At 38.2% G+C, this 22,620-nt stretch overlaps 1 protein-coding gene across 10 annotated transcripts in view; it reads right to left on the bottom strand.

The window, feature by feature from the left end:
* BAZ2B (bromodomain adjacent to zinc finger domain 2B) overlaps positions 1 to 22,620 on the bottom strand; it is a 114,316-nt gene that overhangs the window by 51,631 nt on the left and 40,065 nt on the right. For 9 of the 10 annotated variants that reach the window (XM_084209176.1, XM_084209180.1, XM_084209178.1 and 6 more), the window contains exons 2-4: positions 8,648 to 8,803; positions 2,850 to 3,011; positions 2,302 to 2,495 (exon numbers count right to left, since the gene is read on the bottom strand). In XM_084209176.1, the coding sequence (XP_084065302.1) occupies positions 2,302 to 2,495; positions 2,850 to 3,011; positions 8,648 to 8,801 (510 nt within the window). In that variant the 5' untranslated portion in view covers positions 8,802 to 8,803. Of the gene's footprint in view, positions 1 to 2,301; positions 2,496 to 2,849; positions 3,012 to 8,647; positions 8,804 to 22,620 lie in introns of those variants that run through there. The other variant, XM_084209184.1, reaches the window with a different exon arrangement.

Here is a 22,620-nt window from a genome sequence, read left to right as displayed (position 1 = left end):
AAATGGACCAGAATCTGCTGAAATACTCTGACAACTACATTATATTGAAAGTAACTCCAGATTTTCATCAACTGTAAAAACACTCTGATATCAGCTTTGCCTTTTTCTTTTTTTCCTAAAACTGAATAAATATTTTAACATTTTTTTTAGATACAATCCCCAAAGAGAAATTACAACTAAAGAGATGGCTGATGAAATCAGAAGATGAATACTAGAAAACTAAAACCCTAAATAAAATAAGTTTTAGAAAGGTATATTAAAAGGTTTTAAAGTAAGACATGCTTTTAAGAAGAGGAAAGTTTTACACTTAGAAATTTAAAAGCATAACATCACTTTTACAAAGCTCAGCTTTAATAATCATAATCATCACCATGTTAAGAGTTCTCATTTGGAGTAATTTCTGTGTTTTGATACAAAAGGCCGTTCAAATCATCACACTGACAAATACCATTTACCTCATAAAAGGTTTCAGAAGTAAAGAAGCTATGAACATCAGCATATCAAGTAAGATTAGGAACAAAAAACTCCATTTCAGTGTTTCAAAATTTACTACAGGAACTTAAGAAAAAGACAACCTGACATTTATCTGCATGAGGCAAAGGACTTAAAGTCAAGATATGTAACACAACATTCTTAAGAAAGATACTTGCACACCGAATCCATCCTTTTACAGCACCTCAGTATTTAGTCAATAAAACTGGAGTTTGAAATCAGTGCTTGCTTGCATCAAGAAATCTATCAACAGCTTCTACTTAAATTTATACTTAAAGACGAAAGGTAACACAAAGGAGAAGATAACAATGCTGACAGACATCCTGACAGAAAAAAGGGGGGGGGGGGAAGGAACCAAAACAACAAACCAACCAATCAAAAACACAAACAAACAAACAAGCAATGGCCAAAAAGAGGTAAAATTTTCTGAATAGAGCAAAGAGTCAAAAATTACCTTTTAGGAAGGTATTTGGAGTATTAAAATAGAAATGTATTTGGTACTCTGCCCAACTGCAGTAATAGTCAGAAATACAGAAACACTATCTGGAAAATGCTTTACAAATGCTTTACATCTGCACCACAGAAAGAAAGCTAAATTTTGCATGTAGATACTCAGGATAAAAGCAGAATTTCAGAAAGAGCTATTTTTAGTATTTAAGCCTGAGAAAGTCAAAGATTTCCCAAATACCTTTAACTAGCTTAATACTTTCAAAAGGTGTCAACTGTTGAACATGAAGAGTGTTTTGAGGGAAAATATTCTTAATAATTTCCCTATTGTCCATATACTAAACATTGTAGATCACTACACAATTTAAAGTAGTCATATCTGTGCCAACCCCTATTTTTATGCAGATACATCAAACACCAGGTGTCCTTTGAAAATGCGAACCTCTCACCTTCAAACATTTGGACTTGGCAGCTGAATGTACTTCAGTAACAGAAAGAAAGCAAAAGGACCAATTCACTCACAAAACAAAAATAAATATAATGAAAGTATAAAGATAAGTATACTTATTTTATAGAAAGTAAAGTAAGTATAAAGAAAGAAAAAGATTTTAGCCTGGATGGCTATCAGTAGAAAATTACTCCCTTAGCTTCTATTCTGACAGTAATCACCTTGCCAGTATACAATTTTCTGTTTTGCTTCAACAGTTTTGATTCCAAGAGCAGCAAAGTTCTTAGAGGGCTTAGGTCAGTGTATAAGGTTCACTAACTCAGTGAGACTATTCATGTCTTTCATATTAGATGGCTAAGATTATTGCTGAAACACAGCAGTGAATAACAGTTCTTTTTTCTGATAAATAGAAAATGGCTTACAAAAAAGCATTTTTAACATCTAAAAATTTTCTGTTTTTATAAGATACATGAAAACCTAATTAAATTCATAGAAATAATCGATAATGTTATAATTGTAATACCAATATATATGTATATATATATGGTAATAAATAATATAAAATATTGCTGTTAAAAATACAAATTTTTAAAAATTAGATAAATTAAATGAAACAAGGTGTTGGACACCGCTATTAAGTTATTAACTAGTGAAATTAGCACTAATAGTTACTAATAGTAACTTTTTCTTCGTAAGTATGTCAAAAAAAACTCCAAACAATTAAAAAAAAATTTCAAACACCAATACACACAAAAAATCCCTACAGAGACAAGGAGACAGATCTTGCTCCAATAGATCAGAAGAGCTCAAAATATTGTGTACTCAGAAAGAACACTTAAAAATGCTCCTGTGTGCAGAACACTTATCATGCCAAATTTTTTGTCCGATTCTTGAGTTTCTTTCAGTGTTTTTACCTTGTCTTTGATTTTGTCAGCCCTGGTATCCAAAAGCTGAACTTTGCTTTGCTCCTGGTTGTATTTGCGTCCTCCAGCTCCTGAGGTCACATTTTTCACTGGTCCTGATGATGTTGCAATGCTAGGGGACAGCACAGATGTGCTGAGAGCTGAAACTGCAGTGGTACTGTTGCCATTCAGTGATCCATTCATACCTAAAGATGACAGATTTACAAAGTGACATTTCTAATAAATCTGAAGTAACATGTAATTTTTTTGAGATGCCCCAGTCACCTAACGTTCCACAGACATGTAACAAGATCCTAGACTACTTACAAGTTACTTGCCACATAAAGTAAAATTTGTCCTCAAAGTCTCACTCTTATTTGGAGATATTTTAGTTTAATTATACATGATTTAAAGGCCAAAACATACTTGGTATCATCCTTACCTAACAGAACCAATTTTTATAGAACTGTTTAGGAATGGGAAGAATGAGGAAAGTAAAGGTTGAATTCCACATCTTTCTGCATGTGCAGAAGTTCAATATGATTATTTCCAGCCATTACCTTTGTCTGTATTACTCCGACTACTTTTTCCTGTAGTTCTTGAGTGGAATGAAGCAGAATCATGATTCTGTGCAGGAGAAGCAAACAATGTGGGAATTCCCAAGAGTGGTGGGAAAAAAGCTGCCCCAGGACGAGAGTGTGTGTCTGCTGTTCGCCACCATTCTGAACCGCAAAGGAAATAAAAACAAACTTCAGTTGTCCTAATACTATATTTACGTATTTCAGTAAGCATATTGCTGTGCATAATCCAGAGCCAATTTACTATATCTAGAAGTAAGAACAAAACATTAAGGAACTTCTCAATGACATACCTTTCCTGAAGCAACTCTGGTCCTAAGTCAGTAAAACCATTCTGATAGATAGCAACAAAGTTTTATTTAAATGCATTCTGAAAATTAATACTTAATAGAAAGCTATATGACACTGATCACCTCAAAGTGAAACTGCTAGTCTATAAACTGAAGCAGTATTCACAGATCACCCTTTAACATTTATTATTATCTCAGCACTCTTCCTACATCAGAACTACGAAGTAACACAACTGCTTTCAGTCACCTCTGCAATCTGAGTCTCGCAATACTCCAAGGCCTATACCACAAAACCACATCTGAAGCTGTTCCCCACGAGAAGACCTATTAAACAGAGGAACTGCCAGCTATTCAATGGTAACTCTACAGCCACTGCAAGAGGTTTCCATCCTTGAGTTTGACACTGCATTGCAAAAAAAGCTGCCTCTATATTTTTCCTGTAACAACCCTATTCAAATACCCTAGTATCAACTGGTGATCTTGCTTCTAATTTCACTATGCGTTATGCCATCTCTCAGACTGGGAAGTTGGAAGACAAGATGAAGATCAGACATGATAAAGAGGTGTCCTGGTTCCAGCCAGGACAGGGTTAGTTTTTGCAGTAGCTGGGACAGGGCATGGCCAGGACCCAAAGGTTATTCAAAAAAATCTCACATCATTGGGACACTCTTCCAGGGAGAAGAGCACTCTTCCCAGTTGGCACACCAGCGGCAGAAGTCAGTAACTGTCTGTTGTTGGGATGGGTGGGGTTCCATTTGAATAGTTTATTTCTTATACCCTCTGTCAGTACTGCTGCTGTTAATGTTTGTTTTCTCATCTCATCTCTCTCCATTAAATTGTACTTATCTCGACCTGTGACCTCGGCTTTTTTGCGCCTCCAAGTTTCCTCTCCAGCCCTCTTCAAGGGCAAGGGTGGTGGTTAGGGGCGGGGGAGAAGTGAGTGGCAAATGTGGTCTTAGTGGGAGCAGTAAAGCTAGATGAATCAGACTAAAAATTACATGCAAAATGTAAGCATAGTTAGACCTGTGCTTACCTAAAACAGTAAGGAGATTGAAGCTAATACAGAAAGGAAAACGTGTGAAAAGGAAAACAAATGGGGGAGTGACGAGAAAAAAGTAAATAGAGAAGTTATTTGAGCTGCTACACACTGGAAGGTTGGGGAAGGGCAGCACAGAATAGAGCAGGCAAGTCAGCATGTATTCACAGGGTAAGACAAGGTAAGAATATATAATAACTAGGATGACAGACAAAAATCAAAGGCCTAGAAATTCTGTAATCCTGGTATAGGAAATCTCATAGGAGTTTCAGAACTAAACTTCAGCTTTAGAGATAGTCTGAACATAAGCACGGAAAAGAAATAATAGAATTCTCAGACTGCAAAAGCATACATAACCAGCAGAACAATGTAGTCCCTAACGGAGATAAAAAACAGGAAAAGACGGACATCAAAGAACATTAAATTCATGTGTGCCATCCTTTAATATATCCTTTAATATAAAGAGCATTCACATCAAAAAGGATAGCATAAGAAAGACCAAGCATTCCCTGTTTTCCAGAAGACTCCCGTTAGCAACAAAGGCCTCTGCACACTGACCATGCTTCTGGTGGAGTTCTACACACAAACCATTAACTTACTAATCCCACTTCTCCCTCTACATGTTTTAAACATAATTACTGTGTTTGTGTATATCAGAAATAATTCTGGAATGAGTTCCTGACTGCAGTAACTCCTCCTATTAGGTGTTAGGAACACAAGGGCATTCACTAGGATTTTACATTTACTAGAAACTACAAGGCCACATAACGGGAATACTACACAGACAGTGCAGGGAAATTCCTCTTACTGATTTCACATTTCTCGTCCAGGTGCCGTTTTTTCCTTCCTCCAAGACAAGAAGGGATTTTCACTTCATTGATGTTAACTATTGCAGGTGATGTGTAGAGTATTTCTCCAAGCTTCTGACATGAGTTTAAAAGCATCATGTTTCAGGTCTACATTTGCTGAATTAGTTCAAATGGCTTTAACATCACTTTGTAAATAATCACAAAAACAACCCAAAAAACAACTATAACCAACCCAAAACTCAGTTGTGTATCTTCTTCCACAATGCTTCTCACTCACAGAACACAGTGGTGATTCTAAGTCAGGCTGATGAGCAACACTGCATTGCAAAGTTTCATAATACTTTGAAGACTTTCCGAGTTAAAAGAATCTTTGAGATTGTTCATCAACTTTCTTCATCATACAGAAAGTGCAGCTAACTGTACACTATACTACACACTATTATGGCCTTGAAAGAAGACATACTAAATGTGCTATCTAAGCCATTACCTGATGTATTTAGGAAAGAGAAGCCATTTTAAAATATACATTTAAACACACGGAAGAAATAAAACACCGACAAAAAATGGGAAAAGTCTTGTAACACTACACTGAACTGTAATGACATTTCCCCTCTTTCTTATCTCACGAAAATACTAACAGTCTGCTTACCAATTAATTATAGTATTTCCTTAATTTTCCTATTTTAGTGTTCACTCTTCAAGTTACTAACTTACTTTGAACATGTGCCACATAGCTAAATTTTATATTAAATCTCACTACTTAACATTCCTGGCTTACTTTTAAATAGGTTAAATATTTTTGAGCACAGTTTTTGAAATTCTACTAGCCACTGCACAGATAAATGATTGAAAGCATTATTCCAAAGAGCAAAATACATTTCAACAATGCTGGTCCCTTACTAACAAAGAATGACTTCGTGCATTTATGTACACAATTTTAAAATTGTTATGGATCTAATTAAGGAGAAATAGGGAACTCTAAATAAGACTGAAGAATTTTGTTTTAACAAAAACAGGTTCTGGTCCGAGAACAAAAAAAAGTTTTGCTATTTAATAAAAAAATAATGAACTTCTCTTTTTTGAAAAATAAAAATTAAAGACCTTCCAGCTCTGATAACATCAAAACAATACAGCTTAAAATGTTCAGCTTAGAATGGTTTCACACACTAGTATTATTGCTTTTCATAAAGACAAAACACTGAATTGTGGTTTTATTTAGAGAAAAAGCTATTGATTTATATTCTTCTAAAGTTGATAACATTCTCATGAGGGTGAATGTAAACCTTTTTCCAGAGGCAATTTACTTATACAATGCACCTTATTTTCAGCAATGGGTGAGTAAGAAGAAATCAAATAAAATATCTGTTTACTTGATTAGAATGCTTTAATTATTCAAGAACTAGCGCAAATTAACCAATTAAACTAAAAGTATGTGATAAATTCCACAATGGTTTCACACAGGTGCTTTGTCTTTCTGACCTGGCAATATGCCAAAATAATTTACTTGTATTTTATCTCCCTGGCAAAGCATAAAGACTCCCAGTTCTAACTCATCATCTATCATGGGTACCTGACAGAGTATGCAATCAAGTTTATTGCAGATACTACTTAATAGACTACTGATTGCTGCAAAGAAAATAAAGAGATCTTTTTGGGCTAAAAAGAACCTCTCTAATCTCATGCATTAAGATGCATTACCTTCTCTTAGTAAGAATAATTGCTCATTCTTAAAAAAATATTTTATTAAATACTACAAAAATGCATTTTTAAATTTGAAGATAATTCAATTATCTGTTTGACAGACATTGTTGGGTTTTTAAAAATATTACAGGAGTGAAGAACGCCACAGTTTAGAACTGGCTAGTATACAGTCTATCTTGGCTACAGAGTATCTTGTAAATTCAGGACACACAGCTGGCTGGCAGCATAAACACTTAGGTGGAACCTTTTCACAGTGGATACAACAGTAACCACAGTGCACTGTGTCAGCAGAGAAACAGACATACTCATAAATAAAACTGATGGCATTGATACTAAACTACATTCCAGCTTGGTTTTGGGAAGACAGTGTCCTTGAAAAATTATATATGTTCTTAAACATCAGATGCAGCCAGGCAAACAATCTGACCATCAAAAAAAAAAAAAAGAATGCTGGTAATTACTATCAGTCTTTTTAACTATCAGCTATCAGCTATCAGAGAGAAATTACACCTTTTTAAAAATAAAATATGAGAATAGACTTTTTAAAAGGCCTTTAGCAAAGAACCACCTGTGTTTCCTAATGAAGAACAAAACTGACAATTTAGTACCTTTATTACATTTTTCATCTGCTTCAGTTTTACTGTATTTTGGCAGACCAAATACATCCCTAGTATGCCATTGGCAGACCAACATGCATCCCTATAAATACACAGAACCTTAATGGTAGATATAGAATTACATGATGTAATACGCACACAGCAAAAGCAGCAAGGAGAGGTAAATGAGTAACAGAAATCCTCAGGTTAGGACTATACATTCATAGCCCATGGAAATTAACTCCTGCTACATTCTAGTAACCACCAAAGAAACCCATTTCAAGTGGCATGGGCTAATGAATATAGACAAAAAATTCCTTTGGAGATGAATCTTTAGTGGGGAACTGAAAATTAAACAACTTCATTATTTATTCCAGAAGACTTTTAGTTAAGAATTTTCGGGCTGATCTTAGAGAAATTATAAGAAAGAGTTGAGACATAACTCGAGGTCTGGAGACACTCTGGTTTCAGTTTCTTGGGGCAGCTGCAAATGAACAAATGCAGGATGAAATTGGGGTCTTGGAACCTACTCATTACTTATTATCAAGCTGTATCAGTTTGGAGAATATACTTTTGCTCACTTTGCTGCAAGAACAGAGTTTTTTCTGAAAACAGGGTATTACCATTGATTTAGGCTGAAAAAACATCCTATTTACCATATATCACTTAAGAATCAGGCTAACAGAAACAATGTTCTCCAAAAAAGGATCTGTTTATGAACAGGTAAGTGAGAAACAGCAGGGAAGAGTTTCCCGTTTCTTGTTCTGTGGATGACGTTTGCATCATTCAGCTGAAATAGGAGTTTCAATCACAAAAATTAGATTCTTGCATGGAGAAATCTTCCATATATATTTCTGATTCAAGGTAAGTTATTTCACTCTAGTCAAGATTACCCAAGACTGTGACATTGTGAAATTTATCTCTTCCATTTCAAGCTCCATTAAAAGAAACTACTCATCCAAATGTAAAACTACAGTATGGGCTGGGCTTAAAAACTGAGAACAAGACGTACGTTCAAGAAGCTGATTATTACAACTTAATCTGAAAGTGGTGCAGAGTTTGCTAGATGAAACCTTTATTTGATCCTCACTCTCAAGGCAGCTTTGCAAACTGAATTTTTTTCCCACATTTTAAATAGGTAATTTTTAATTAATTTCATTCCTTCAATAAGTAAATACTATGTAAAAGGTTATTCACAGCAAATGAATGCCACTTGGCAAAACCAAATACCTCAGATATTTTTCTTGGATGCATCTGTGCAACCTTATTACATTTGACTTGTAATAATAATTTCAAATGCTGATAAACACTAAAATTACACTGCAATATAGACTCGAGTCATTTTTACCACATGTGTTGATTGTGGAGCTCAGTGTCGCAGCTCCAGAGGAAAGACCACCTTTCGATACTTCTGAAGTTACCAACGGTGTAGAAGATGCTGGAGTGGAAGCAGCTGCAGTAGAGGAGACTGATGATGACGTTAACCGCTCTCCAGACTCCATATCTGGAAGAGAGAAGATAAATATCTGTCTTCTATGGCAGCAAAGGAAGCCACAAGGGACTATGGGACTGTCTGTGCTGACTGTATCTCAGGATCTGCACTAAATTCTCAAGAGGTTCCCATGACACCTTCACATGAGAGGTACATCCCATTAACAGCACCCATCTGTCAGGGAACTCAGCAGAGCTGCACAACTGTGGGAATTTGGTACTGCTCTTCAGAGTTACACCACATTTCAACTTGAATGCCTCTAACAAACCCTGTGCTCAGGAGCTCCACTTCAGCTCAGGCTGGAGCCCTCATCCCTTGCCAGAGCCAGCCCATCACTCTTGCAGCCTGCCTGTGCTCCTGCATCTTGAGTACACTGCATGTTCTAGCTGCCCTCTGGGATGACATCAGCTCCCATTTTCTGCCACTTCTGATCAGGCAGCCGGATGGATGCTGGGCCTAACAGATTCCACTATCCTGTCTAACCCTGTGACCAGCATTGTGCTGGAGTAGGCAAAAGCCCCGTCTGTGTAATCCTCAAATGCCAGCTTACCCCTCCTTGCAGAGCAACCCTGCTCTTTGCTGCTCTCTGACAGCCAGCTTTAAAGAACCGATACTGCATGCCAAAATGTCCATATCTAGACTCTTAATTTAAGGAAAAACCCAGCAATTACAGTGAGATAGTATAAATACAAGAACTCCTGTAAGTTGCTAGGAGGTTTTTGTGCTGGTGTTGTTTCCTGGTGACCTTTTCACACAAAATAAGACATTTATCTGTGCCATGAGTTGTCCAAATCAAAAGTCAACAGACTTATGTCACAGAACAAGCATGTGTATTTTAAGAGAAACAGACAGTAACGTTATTATTAAAAACACCAGAAAAAATGTTTGGACAATACTCTCAGGCACATCATGTGGCTCTTGGGGACAGACTTGTGCAGAGCCAGGAGTCAGACTCAATGATCTTGGTGAGTCCCTTCCAACACAGCATATTCTGTGAAGTAGTTTCTCAAATACTTAAGAAGTGCAGCCAAGCCAATGATGTCTTTTCACAGTGGTAGCAGCATCAACAGACTGTCTGACTCAATCTGCCAGAGCAGCAGATGATGGTGAGTCAAGATCACAGTATAAATAAGGTGGGGAAAAAATTCCAAAGTCCCTGCATTATTAAAAATGCCATGAGACTAAGCACATTGAACTCTTAACTGGGAAATTTCCAAGAAACCTGTTCCTGTCATGGAGTCTCCCTCATAGACATAGGCAACACCTTTTCTCAGATTTACACCTGACACCTGAGGGGTAAGCGCCGAACCTAAATTAAACAACTTATAAAATCTCATCCCCAGTACTTGTAAAGCAGAATGCCAAGTACACAAGAAAGATACACTTTTCTAAATTCTATTTTAAAGAACTTAGAAAACTGGTACGTTAAACAGCACTTCTGATCCAAAGCTGTAGTAAACAGAGACTTCACAAATGCACGATTGGAAAGACAGCATAAAACCTGTTATCTGCCTCTCCAGAAAGTAGATCGTTGGTTTGTCTCAGACAGTACAAATGAAATCCAAAAGGCCACAGCAAATACAAAAGCAAAATCAATGGAGAAGCACAAAATACTGGGAAGATACACAGTGCCCATTTCAAGTAAATTGTTCATTCCTTGTCACTAATAGTTTTTATACACTGCAATTTCTGTGCACGAGGAAAGTCTCCAGGCTTTGCAGGCAGAACAAGCAGAACAAAGCACACTACTTTGGGAAAGTGAAAACTGCTAACATGGGGAGGTACAGTCTGTCATACAGAATTACCTATCCTCTGTACCAACTGCAAACAGCCACTCCACCCCCAACAGCACCTAAAGACTTCACTGCTTTTACTCTTTACAGCCCAATTTATCAAGAATCAATGTCCTAGGGTCACGTTATGATGCTTGTATCCCCAACTGCGTGTTCTGTTTATGCTGATATTGTATTCTGTGCCCTCAAGACTGGCTGAGAGCAAAGGCGGGGAGAAGAAGCACAGAGCTTTGTTATCAGAGACTGGACTCCTCTTCCACAGTCTGCTGGAACACTGCTGATGTCTGGGCACAGACAGGGCAGAACATCACGCTCCTTTTGCTTTTTAGTTAGTTTAGCCAGCTGAGGCAGTCCAAGTTTTCCCTGGACTGTTTTTCTTTCCCTCTTCTTGGAACCATTCAGACGTGCTGCAGACCGGGACCCAAGGAAACACGGAGAGCTCCCCCTTTGCAGCCTGCCGGGGCCTTCTCTGCAGCCTTTCCCAGCACTGGAGGGACTGATAACAGAGCGACCACCCACCAGAGAGACTTTCTGAATTTGTCATCTCTTCAGAGCACTGAATGAGTTTTGTCATCTGGTACTGTTCATTTTGTGTGCTGGGGAGTGCTTTGCCTGCTAAATAAACAGTTTTTTTCCACTTCTCTCTGAGGAAATTCTTTCCCGAACCAGTCGGGGGGAGGGTCTGTGTGGGTTGGCTTTCTGGGGGGACCCCCTTTTGAAGGTTTTCTCCCAAATTTGCCCTAAACCAGGACAAATAATTGGCACCAACATGTGGCAGAAGAGACTGGAAAAAACCCTGTTCTGATTGCATTTTGGTTGCAATTACTCTGTGTTGGTATAGAGCAGTTAGCAGCCATGTTGTTTGAATTCATGTCTCTTGGGATGGAGGCTTGTATATGTTTCTGGTCCCTAGGTTTTTTTGAGGTCCCTAGGTTTATTTTCTTATCCAGAAATAGCTCCAGTATTGTCCCTAATAAGTCGTTTTTGCAGTAGGGGGGCACTGACTAGACTAGCTATCAGGCTGGGCTTGATGGTAATGACTTGTAGGAAGTTTATAAAGGTGCTGGGGTCTTTTCCAGGTATGTATGGTTCATGGTTATGGGTATGCACCCAGCTTGTTAGAGGAGGAGCAGGGGATGAGGCTTTTCAGCCTTTGCTTTCCTTCTTCTCCTCTGAATCTGTTACATCACTATTGGAGATGTTCAGTTTCCCCTGAATGTTAAAGAGACCAACTTTCTGGTATTTAATCTAGTAGGCTTCCTCTATACGGTCTGCAGCTTCTCTACAATAAGGGCTGCAATTTCACACATGCAGAAAAAACCTAATTTTTTTCTATAAACACAGAAAAAAAGCAGCTACTTACACTGATAGGATGCCAAAAAATGGATCTACTACTATACTGAATATTAGGGGTATGACCTTCTCCTCCAGAACAATAACAGAAGTAACAAAACTATTTCCTTCAGAAAATTTATGAAGGGAAAATGTAATAACACATTTTAATTTTTTTCATTCACGACTCCTAAATACATACTTTTCTCCAGTTAAACCTTTTTCATCCACAGTTAAAGAATACCTAAATAATTTTTAACAATCAGCAACTATAATCAATCTAATGTGCTCATCAGTGGAGGTAGGTCACTGGAAAATACTGCATATAGTTTATTACATACATAGGTCCATTAACTTTTACAACTATTCTGAAGGATAAAAATTAACAAAAATCTGATTCATAAGGGACTGTGGTTTTAGTTTGCATCTACGGACTTGAGTCCACAGCATTTGCAAACACACAGTAAAAAGATTTATTATGTTTGGTATACAGACATCAATAGACATAATTATTATGACAAAGTGGTTTTTTTAGTCACTATGAATGACTAAACTTACCTGAGGCTAACAAGTATTCCTTTTACAAATTAAAATTGGTTGTATTTTGGTATTGTTCTAATTACGGCTCCAGCAAAGTCACTATATTTACAGAGAGCATAAGGGAAATTGCAAACAAATCAAAATGGTATTGTTACAGTATTTCCTTGTAAAAGGAAAGGTACTTCCAAACTTTAACACACTCTATTTGAAACTCAAGATTGAAACTTCATATTTTACATTCCCTCACAAAAACATACAGACCACTCAAATTTCTAAAAAAAGAAACCCTAATGCTGTGTGTAATAACAAAACACTAAAATAAGTCTTCACCATAAAATCACAGAATCCAACCTGAACGGGTGGAAAAGACCTTCCAGATCATAAAGTGCAACTGTGCCTGATCCCCACCGTTTAACTCAGACCAGAGCACTGAGTACCACACCCAGCTGTGCCTGAACAGCTCCAGGGATGGGGACTCCATCACCTCCCTGGGATGCCCCTTCCAGTGCCTGACTGTCCTTTCCACTAAGAAATTCCTCTGATGTCCAACCAGACCCTCCCCTGGAACAGCCTGAGGCCATTCCCTTTTGTCCTGTCCCTGTCCTCTAGGAGCAGAGCCTGACCCCCACCTGGTGGTTACACCTTCCTGTCAGGGAGTAGAGAGGGAGAAAGTTCCCAGGAGCCTCCTCTTCTCCAGGCTGAGCTCTCCCTCAGCTACTCCTGGTGCTTCAGCCCCTTCTTCAGCTCTGTTTCAGTCTCTGGACCAGTTCCAGTCCCCCAGTGTCTTCTTTTTTGGGACAGACTCAGAATGGGGCACAGCACCTGAGTTGCCTCAGCAGTGCCAACTAGATGTCATTGCCCTGGTCCTGATGGGGTTGATACAATCCAGGTGCCCTTGGCCATCTTGCCCACCTGGGTTCATGTACAGCCACTTCCACCAGCACCCCCAGGGCCTTTTCCAGCTTACCAACCACTCTGCCCCCAGCCTGGAGCACTGCAGGGGATCGCTGTGATCCAAATGCAGGACCCAGCACTTCACCTTACTGAACCTCAGTTAGCTGCCCTTGGCCCATCAATCCAGCCTGTCCAGATCCCTCTTGCACAGCCTTCTTAACCTTCAACAATCCCACCCGACTTGGCGTCATCCGCAAATTTACTGAGGGTACCCACAATCCTCTCTTCCTGATCATTGATAAAGATATTGAACGGGACTGGCCCCAGTGCTGAGCCCTGGGGACACCACTGGTGACTGACCCCAGCTGCAAGTAATTCCATTCACCACCACCCTCTGGGCCTGGCCGTACAGCCAGATCTTAACCCAACAAAGCGTACACCTGTCCAGGCCATGGGCTGCCTGTTTCTCCAGGAGAATGCTGTGGGAGACAGTATCAAAGGCTTTGCTGAAGTCCAGGCAGACACAGCCACAGCCTTCCCCTAAATCACTAGGCAGGTCACCTGGTCATAAAAGGAGATCAGGTTGGTCAGACAGAACCTGTCTTTCCTAAAGCCCTGCTGGCTGGGCCTGCTCCCCTGCTTTCCTGCATGTGCCGCCGCGTGACCGCACCCAAGATGATCTGTTCCCTAACCTTCCTGGGCACCGAGGTCAGGATGACACGCCTGGAGTTCCTCAGATGTGAGCATCTAAAGTATTTTATAAATAAGCACAGTTAAGAACCACCTACAAGCAAACCATGTTTGAGTCATAAATAAGAAGACATCCTTGGCAAATCAATACTTTTTAAATACAGAAAAGTAAATATAGCTATACTTGCAAGCTTTTAACTAACATAAGCCATCTGTCTGATCAAATAAGAACTGGGAGAACAGTAATAAGCTGCCCTTTTAAGGCTCCCTTCTCTCTCTTTCATCCCCACCCTGCTCCTTTTATTTCAGTTTGCAGGGGTCTGGGAAGTCTTTTTGAGAGGATACTTTTTCAAACTTTATTTTAGCTGCCTTTTTAATGTCTTTAATAGAGAACAGGAATATCGGTATTTCTGAATTATTTTGAATGGAAGAAATTTACATTCTTCTCCTAGAGACATACATAGTTTTGATTTCAAACTAAGTTAACCCTTAATTATGTTTAATCACTCTAACCACAGCAGATGGCTAACTCCAAAAGAGATAATCCACAAAACATTCATTAGACAGGATCAGCAATAATTACACTGTAGACCTAAAGCATTCTGTGACTAAAAAGTCCATACCAGTTACAGCAGATCCATATCCTTTTTAACCTCAAGTAGAAGCGAGACATTTGTTTCACTGGAGTTATTTTGTCAGTCAATAATTATGAACAGCCCTGACAGTTTTTTAATCTCTCATATTTGTAAAAGAGAAAAATCATTAAATAAAACTAGGAAGAAAATTACTTTTTAAAATTTTCCTGATGTAGTGATTTATGTCAGTTCCGCTCTATGCTTTGCCTGAAACTCCAGCTATTTTCCCAGAATTTCCCATGGTGAATAATCATCATTAATGCAACTTAACCCAATGAAAACAGAAAGTAATCTCTCAGTAAAAAGCAACAAAGAAGGGAAGTATGTGAAGCTTTACACAGAAAAAATGTTGTCTTTTTGGGGAAAAAAACTACTAATGTTTAGTAAAAACAGAAACACTTAAAAAAAAAAAAGATTTACTGAAGGAAACAACAATCAAATAATTTTCAAATATATCAAGTTGAAATTTCTTTACAGTCAATTACCTATCTATTCTATGCTCAAAACCTTCATGGAAATGTACCCTAATGTAGAAGAAAAACCCTTTTCTTACTCTTATCAATGTTAGCCAGGATGTGTGAATGCTATGAAGTATGTTTTGAAGACATCTAAACACTAAACTCATCTCCAAAATCCAGTTTAACTTCTACATTCCCATGTACGGCTTCCTTATTTCAATTATTACCTCTAACACAGTGGAAAAAAAAGTTGGGTAAAAATATGGTTCCGTTTTTCTCAACAACCAAGTGAAATTTGTAACAACTTTATGATCCCAAACTATAGAAGAGTCCCACAATACCGTGTTCTCTTGCCTTACAGCAAGTTATTTCCTTGCATCATAAGAATATTGTCAGTCTGACACTAGTTCTTGTGTCAATGAGTGCTCCAAAGCCAGAAATATTGCAGGTGATGAAGGGAAGCACGTCAGAGGCCCAGAACACACAGTCCAGCACATGACAAATTCAAACTGCAGTGTCCAAAAAGGTCATGCTCAGAAGGTAAATGCAGAGCATGGGTGCTAGCTCAGAGGTGACTCGGTGGGCCAAGCAGTACCTGTGCATTCCACACCTTCCACAAGGACCACAGAACCAGGGAGGAGTGGGGTTCAAAACAAATGGTGTGACAAAAAAACCCACAAAACAAGCAAGCACACTGACCAAACCTCAGGTGAGAAGGAAGTAAGGTACCCACAGGAATGGGTGCAGCTCCTTACAGACAGACTATGGTCACCAGAGGCTCCCACTGATGCTCCCTACTCTGCCGACAAGGCCTGGTCACAAACCTTCCAACACACAGTCTACAACTGCTATGATGTTTTACACACTGAGATTTTTAAACTCAAATAAAAGTGCCTATATACTTAGTGAGATCCACTGCCTCAAATATTGTACAAGCCAGAAAAGCCAAGTTAACTGCTACACATTGAAAATTTTGCAGAATGTCACTGCAATTATGTCACTTTCAATAATCTGCACTAAGAATTTTATGTGAAATTTTCTGGGAAAAAAAGCCACCATAACAAAACTTCTTTTACTAAATCAACAACCACAATAAAACCTTTTTTTGTGAATCAAAAGCATGATTGGCTTGTGTTTCAAAGATATCATACAAAGACACTTCTATGAACCAATACACTCAATACCTTACTGCCAGTTATACCGTGTGAGGTAGACTGTAAATTCCTGTGTTATGTTCTAAATGGGCTTTATAGCCTTCCCCTGACTCACATCACCCATATTCAAACGGTGATATGACAACTCATAGTTTATCACATCAGAATCCACAACAGTGAAAACATTCATAAAATCACATAGATATCACAATTCCATACATATTTGTTTTAACAGTCTTTACCCACATAAGGTGACTTACTAAAAGCCACTTCAAAGCAAACACAACTCTTAAGTTCGATATAACTGAGTCATGACTGGCCTGGCAAAAACAGAAACAGAGAAGTGAATCAGTTGACATTCTACTCTTTAATAATACACAGTGGCCATTTTAAATAGTCTCAAGATAAAATGACATTTTAAACAATGCATCTGTTTTGACTCTATCCAACAGGATAAACTCATCATTAAACAATACATGCAAAATAAGTTGTAACTCAAAAACTTATTTTCTCCTATTTTACAAGTAACTGTGTTGCCTTCCATTACAAATAAACATAACTTTGAGTATTTCTACACTCACACATTTTGTGATTTTCATGATCATGGTAAAGCAAGAACAGCTACAAATGACAGAGGGCATTATAATTCACTTACTTTACATTCCATGGAGGGAGGAGGGGCACACAGGTCAGGTTAAACTACAATCCTTCATAAGCCTCACTTCGGGACAAAGCTCAGAATATATTTCTGAAAGCTGCATAATGCTGGGCAAAAAATCTAACCTATCCAATCTGTACCACAAAAAGTGTATGGCCATATTAAGTATCCATGGGGCAAAACAACACCACAGAGAAGTACTTAATGTTGAAGTGACCCAAGCCTCCTTAAATGTTTCAAACCCAGAGTAACAAACTAAGAGTATGGTTTAAACTAATATATAAACAGAATCATAGAATGGTTTGTGTTGGAAGGGACTTTAAAAGCTCATTTCATTACACATACACACACCACCACAGGCAGGGACACCTTCCACTGGATGAGGCTGCCCACACACCCATCCAAGCTGACTTTTAACAGTGCCAGGGATGGGGAGATCACAATTGCTCTGGCCAATCTGTGCCAGTGCCTTACCACCCTCAATTTCTTCCTAACATCTAAGCTAAACCTACCCTCCTAAAATAAAATCTATCTGCATTATCTGTTATTCTGAATGAGGTTATCAACTTTAAACGTTCATGTTTAGCAGTTACCACTTTTATTAAGAACACACATCCCTTCACTTATTTTCACTTCTATGCTGGGTTTGGAAAGGAGAAGTTGACACCATCACCTTCAAAACACAGAAGCAGATGGGTGAGATTAGCTTCTTACACAGATGAACACATTTTCAGTCAGGAATGCTCACCCTACAAAAGCAGCTGCCCAAGCCACTTCTTACAGCACAGCAAATTTCAGATGACAAGAAAGGAACCATCCTGTAAGTTACTTTTACCAACAGAAAAGCCGTGCAATTCATCCAGCTCAAGAAGAGGAGCAGTCAGGATGCAGATATCAGGGTGGCAATTGTACAGTGCAACTCTGTGCGGACATTAAGGCTTATGGACACTCCACTCATGGAGTGGAGATGACGGCACTACACATCTGTATTCCAATGCTTCTAAGCAGATTCCAAACAGCAAATAAATAGTGGCACCACATAAAACTGATGCAAAGTTTGGACTGTTGTGATAAATGCAGAGGCTAAAATAATAGCATCTGAAGAACATTCAAACGCAAAGATTCTCTGGCATCACTTTGGTAAATGCTCCAAAGAGGGACATTCACCAGATTTTGTCATCAAACCAAAACAAAGGATTTATCGTTTCAGAACTGACATTTAACAAATCCTTCTGTTCCTAAAAAAAAATCCAAACCAAGAAACAAATGGATCACTGCAGTATTTTATACTGTATTGGGATGATTTTTTTCCTTTTTCATGCCTAACAGTTCAGCTTAAAGACATGTTTCCAGCTTCAATGTAAAAGCCCACTCTTCCACTCCCCACATATCTTTTTTTTTTAATATTCTGGTTATGAGACTTCAATAACTTGGGGTTAATTTGCACCAGATTCTAGTACTACTACATCTTCTAAAGAAGCAAGAATTAGCATCTTATACTATTACTTCAATTTGTGAGGGCACTGAGAAAACTATCTACAACTACCTCTAGAACTTTAAAATTATGAAGTATTATTCAATCTTTGCATAGTGATAATCAATACAACATTTTTTTAAATACACAGCGAAAATTCTTGCTTAGGGTGGTTCTGACCCACCCTAAGACCAGAAACTCTAAGAATATAAATCCTAGGCAACAGCAGTTCAAAAATCAATAAAACAACTGGGACAGCTGAAGTCAATACCTTTTTTTTCTGTGCTTTTTTGAAATCTGAATTTCAATTGGTCAGAGGCAAATTTTCTGCTTTTCGGGTGGTATTCTGCCACTCAGAAACTTAGCTCCTGTTTAGCTATTGTATAGTACACCTCTTCCCATAGTTCAAAAGACAGACTTGATCTCGAGCTCAAGATTGAGGCTTAGCTCCAATTACAGGCACTACCAGAGCTGGAGAAAACAGCTACCTACGGGGAGTGCCCTGCTGAACCTATGACAGCAAAAGCTGCCACAGGCTTGTGTAGGCATCATTAAAATTCAACAGTGTTTGTGCCAAACATGCTTTTTAGTACTTCCATATTTGAATCTTGCCTAACTTTGCCAAATAATAACAGAAGGCATTAAACCAACACCTAACTTTGTGAAGCCTAAAGTATCTGCTCTAATATATATATGTACAAGAACTCTCAAAAGGAGTCACAACAATGTGTTTTTCCTACTTGGTATTATTTTGCTTTATGCTAGGAAAAATAACATAAAGAAATTACTGCATAGAGAAAACTTTAGTTAATTTTTAAAAACATGATCTAAAGGAAAATTAATCTGGGGAAGAAATAACTACAAATGTAATATCTGTTTGGGTATATGAATGCCATGTGTGTCAAAATAATGAGTTCAGAACAAGTCCATGGGCACTGCACAGTAAAAAAACAAGATGCTGAAAAACAGGTTCTTGTACCTTGAAGTCCTGAACTTAAAAACCACATATATTTTAACAAGTAAGCAGGGAAAAGGATGGTAGGCAAATGGACCATACCTAACAAATGGTCTAGCGATTTTTTTGGCTTTGTTTGTTGGGAGTTTTTCATCTTAACAATTTATTATTATAGTCCTTCAAATACTGCTAAAAACTAAGACCACCAGCATACTCTGATGAGAAATGAATTATGGGTACCAAGTCAGAGTTGCAGAAAAGCATGCAGGAGAAACAAATCTTTTCAATGTCTTCCTGTACCAGTCTTAGGCTTTGCAATGGGTCCTGATTTTGTTTCAGAATAGCATCAAACTTCAGTCTCATTATTCTAACACTAATATCATTTTATGTTTAAGCAAAAAGAGAAAACCCCAAACATCTAAATTGTACATTAGGTTCTCCAATGCCAGCAAAAACTAGTTTTAGCCCATGGGAGAGCAAAGAAATCTATCAGCCTCTCACATCAATGACTGAGTTCCGGGACTAAAAAACTTACCACTGAGGAATGCTATTTCCTCCGTTTTGAACTCCTAAAAGCATCCTTGGGTGTCATCTAGCAGGAATATAATAGCTCCCACTAATAGGCTGAGACACAGATAAATGGTTTCCACATTTTCATGCAGTCACAGTCTCATGGTTATTTGGAATCCCAGAACCAGTCCATGAAGGAATTATGTACCATAACAGCCACTGTTTTGAGTCAGCTTCATCACTGGCATCCACTGCCTTTTCCAAAATATCTTTCTTAGGTTATTTTTTTCATTGTTTCTTCGAGTTGGAAAGATATGATGATTTTTTTAAAACCTGAGATGTTTAAGCAAAACAAAACCCCCAGAAAACAACAACAGAGTCCACTAAAATTTAGGTAAACAGAATAACTAGAAGGAAAAATAATGGGGTCTTAGGACACAAAGAAATAAAATTAAGCCTTAACAGAACCCACAGCAGATATTATTGTGTCAGAAGACTATTCTGGCTATCCACAACAATATTTTTACAAACCAAGCAGATGCAAATCTGACATCTTGACGTTATTTACAAACCTGAAATAAGTGCCTAGACACAAAAAAACCTGCCAGATCGCAATTTTATTTCCATAAACTGGAAAGAAAGAAGATAAGCCATCCATACTTCCATCTTCAAAACAAAAGTACTGTATCTAGATATTAAGCTCTAACAAAGCCACATGCTAAACACTACATTTTCCTACATGATTAAAGAACACTGGTCAAAGTACACGAGTCCACTTTTGCTGTACACCATGTGTTGCTTTCTTGCAAAGCTTGAAAACCTTTAAAGATTAACAGCGATACCCATTGCAAATAAGCCATTCTTTAAAAATCTGAAGGTACTCTGCAAAGGCAAGCAGTCAATGATGGTCAAATCTGACAGATAAAGCTGGGGCTGTCTTATGGGGTGTGGGAGCAAGTGGCCTAAGTAGTCCCAACTCCTGCTACCCAGCACCCAATTCAAGAGCTCTGTGGGGACCTATGGCTGGGCCTAGGGTTAACATCTGCCCTTCCCTGCACAGCAAAAACAGCTACATCCTTTGGCCACCGCTGCGTCCCACACTTCCCTTCCCCCAGGCAGCCCACGCAATGCAGCTCCTGCAGATCCCATCAGGGCTGTTCTACCTGCTCTGCAGGAATAAGTTCTGTAAATTAAGCTGAAGCTTGAGCCAACAAGGTCAGCTGTGACGCACCAAGCTTTAAGAGTCTCTTCAGAGGTAGAATATGCAAAAAGATTACAAATAGCAAAGGAAACCTTTTTAAAACACCCAGATTGTAGGACACTGGAAAGAATGGAGCAGGGGTACAAGAAGATGGCTGGACAGCAAGGAAGTCTGCTGGAAGACGATATATATGTTTAAAATCTTGTTTTGTAAGAGACATTAGGATAGGATGGTACTCCAGGTCACTGGGCTTCCAAATTAAATACCAGCATTAAAGGGCTCGTAAAGGAGGCAGTGTCTGTACAAAACCTATGGCTATCCTGTGAATCCTTTATCTTTCAGTCAGTATTCTCAAGATGAAAAGGTCATAGTTTCAGAGAGAATGGCACTCATTCCTCAGTAAACTTCAGAATACAGCACAAGTATTTTGGGGAAAAAACAGTTCAAATCAGTGGCTTCCAAATGCCAGGTCTTCACCACCCCACAAGAAGAGAACCCTTTAAAAAAGTAATATACATTGAATCCCTCTTCCTTTCTTCCCCATGGCATTTTTCCCGCCTTGTTCTCCTTAAAATAGACCTGTATCTACATGCTCTAGCCACTCTGTTTGTCCACACCCTTTTCTCTATAGCTAACAACTCATGTGAACTAATAGGTCAAGCACGTCCAAAAACCTCTTTCTACCTCAAGTTGGAGGAACACTGTTCTTCACCTTCTTATTTTTCCCAAAGAGTGAACAAAACAGATTTCTCATATATGCTGTCTACTTCACAAGTTTTTAAATAACAGCTGTTTAATTCAATGTCTTTTTTACTCATCTACTATAAAAACATCTCTTTTAACTCAATCATACGTTTTCTTCATGTTTCATTTTTGGTTCCAGTTTCTGTTAACCTAGTGGATATGTTCTGTTATTAAGTGAAATTGTACATCCTTTTATTTCCACATAAAATACAATAATAGAAAAAGCGGACTTTTGAAGAGCAACAATTATTTTGGTTAGGAATTCACTACAAGATTGTTCATAATCTAGTTTATAAAAGGAGAAAGTCTTTAGTACCCAGAACACAGTATTATTTTATTATTAATTTAAATCAGAACTGCAAAATTTAATTTAGCACTTTTTTAAACTTCCACAAAATGACCAAGAACACAAACTGGTAATATATACTATAGAATGCCAGTAACACTCATCATGGTATGTACAGCACTACTGCAAGCGCTACGCCATTTATACTAGCAAATCACAAGACCAACCTTAAGAAGAATAAAATCATTGTGGACCCATGTAGCAAGCCAGGTAAGATCACAAACACTTGGTAACCATTGTTTGACAACACTAAATCTGTTTGACTGAGTCTCTTGAGAAAAATAAGACCACACCTGTGTACTGAGTGATAGCTCACACTCACCTGGTCCCCAGCAGCAAGAGCCAAGAAATTACGTGAAGTAAAAATAACACATCAACTCTAATAAAGATAGAAACAGCACTTACACGATCATACAAGAAAGGTTGACAAAAAGGCTGTTTTGTT

Source organism: Fringilla coelebs, assembly GCF_963513975.1.
Source record: "Fringilla coelebs genome assembly, chromosome: 7".
Taxonomy (NCBI): domain Eukaryota; kingdom Metazoa; phylum Chordata; class Aves; order Passeriformes; family Fringillidae; genus Fringilla; species Fringilla coelebs.
The sequence above is the reverse complement of the archived record's forward strand: the minus strand, read 5'-3'. Positions and strand labels throughout refer to the sequence as shown.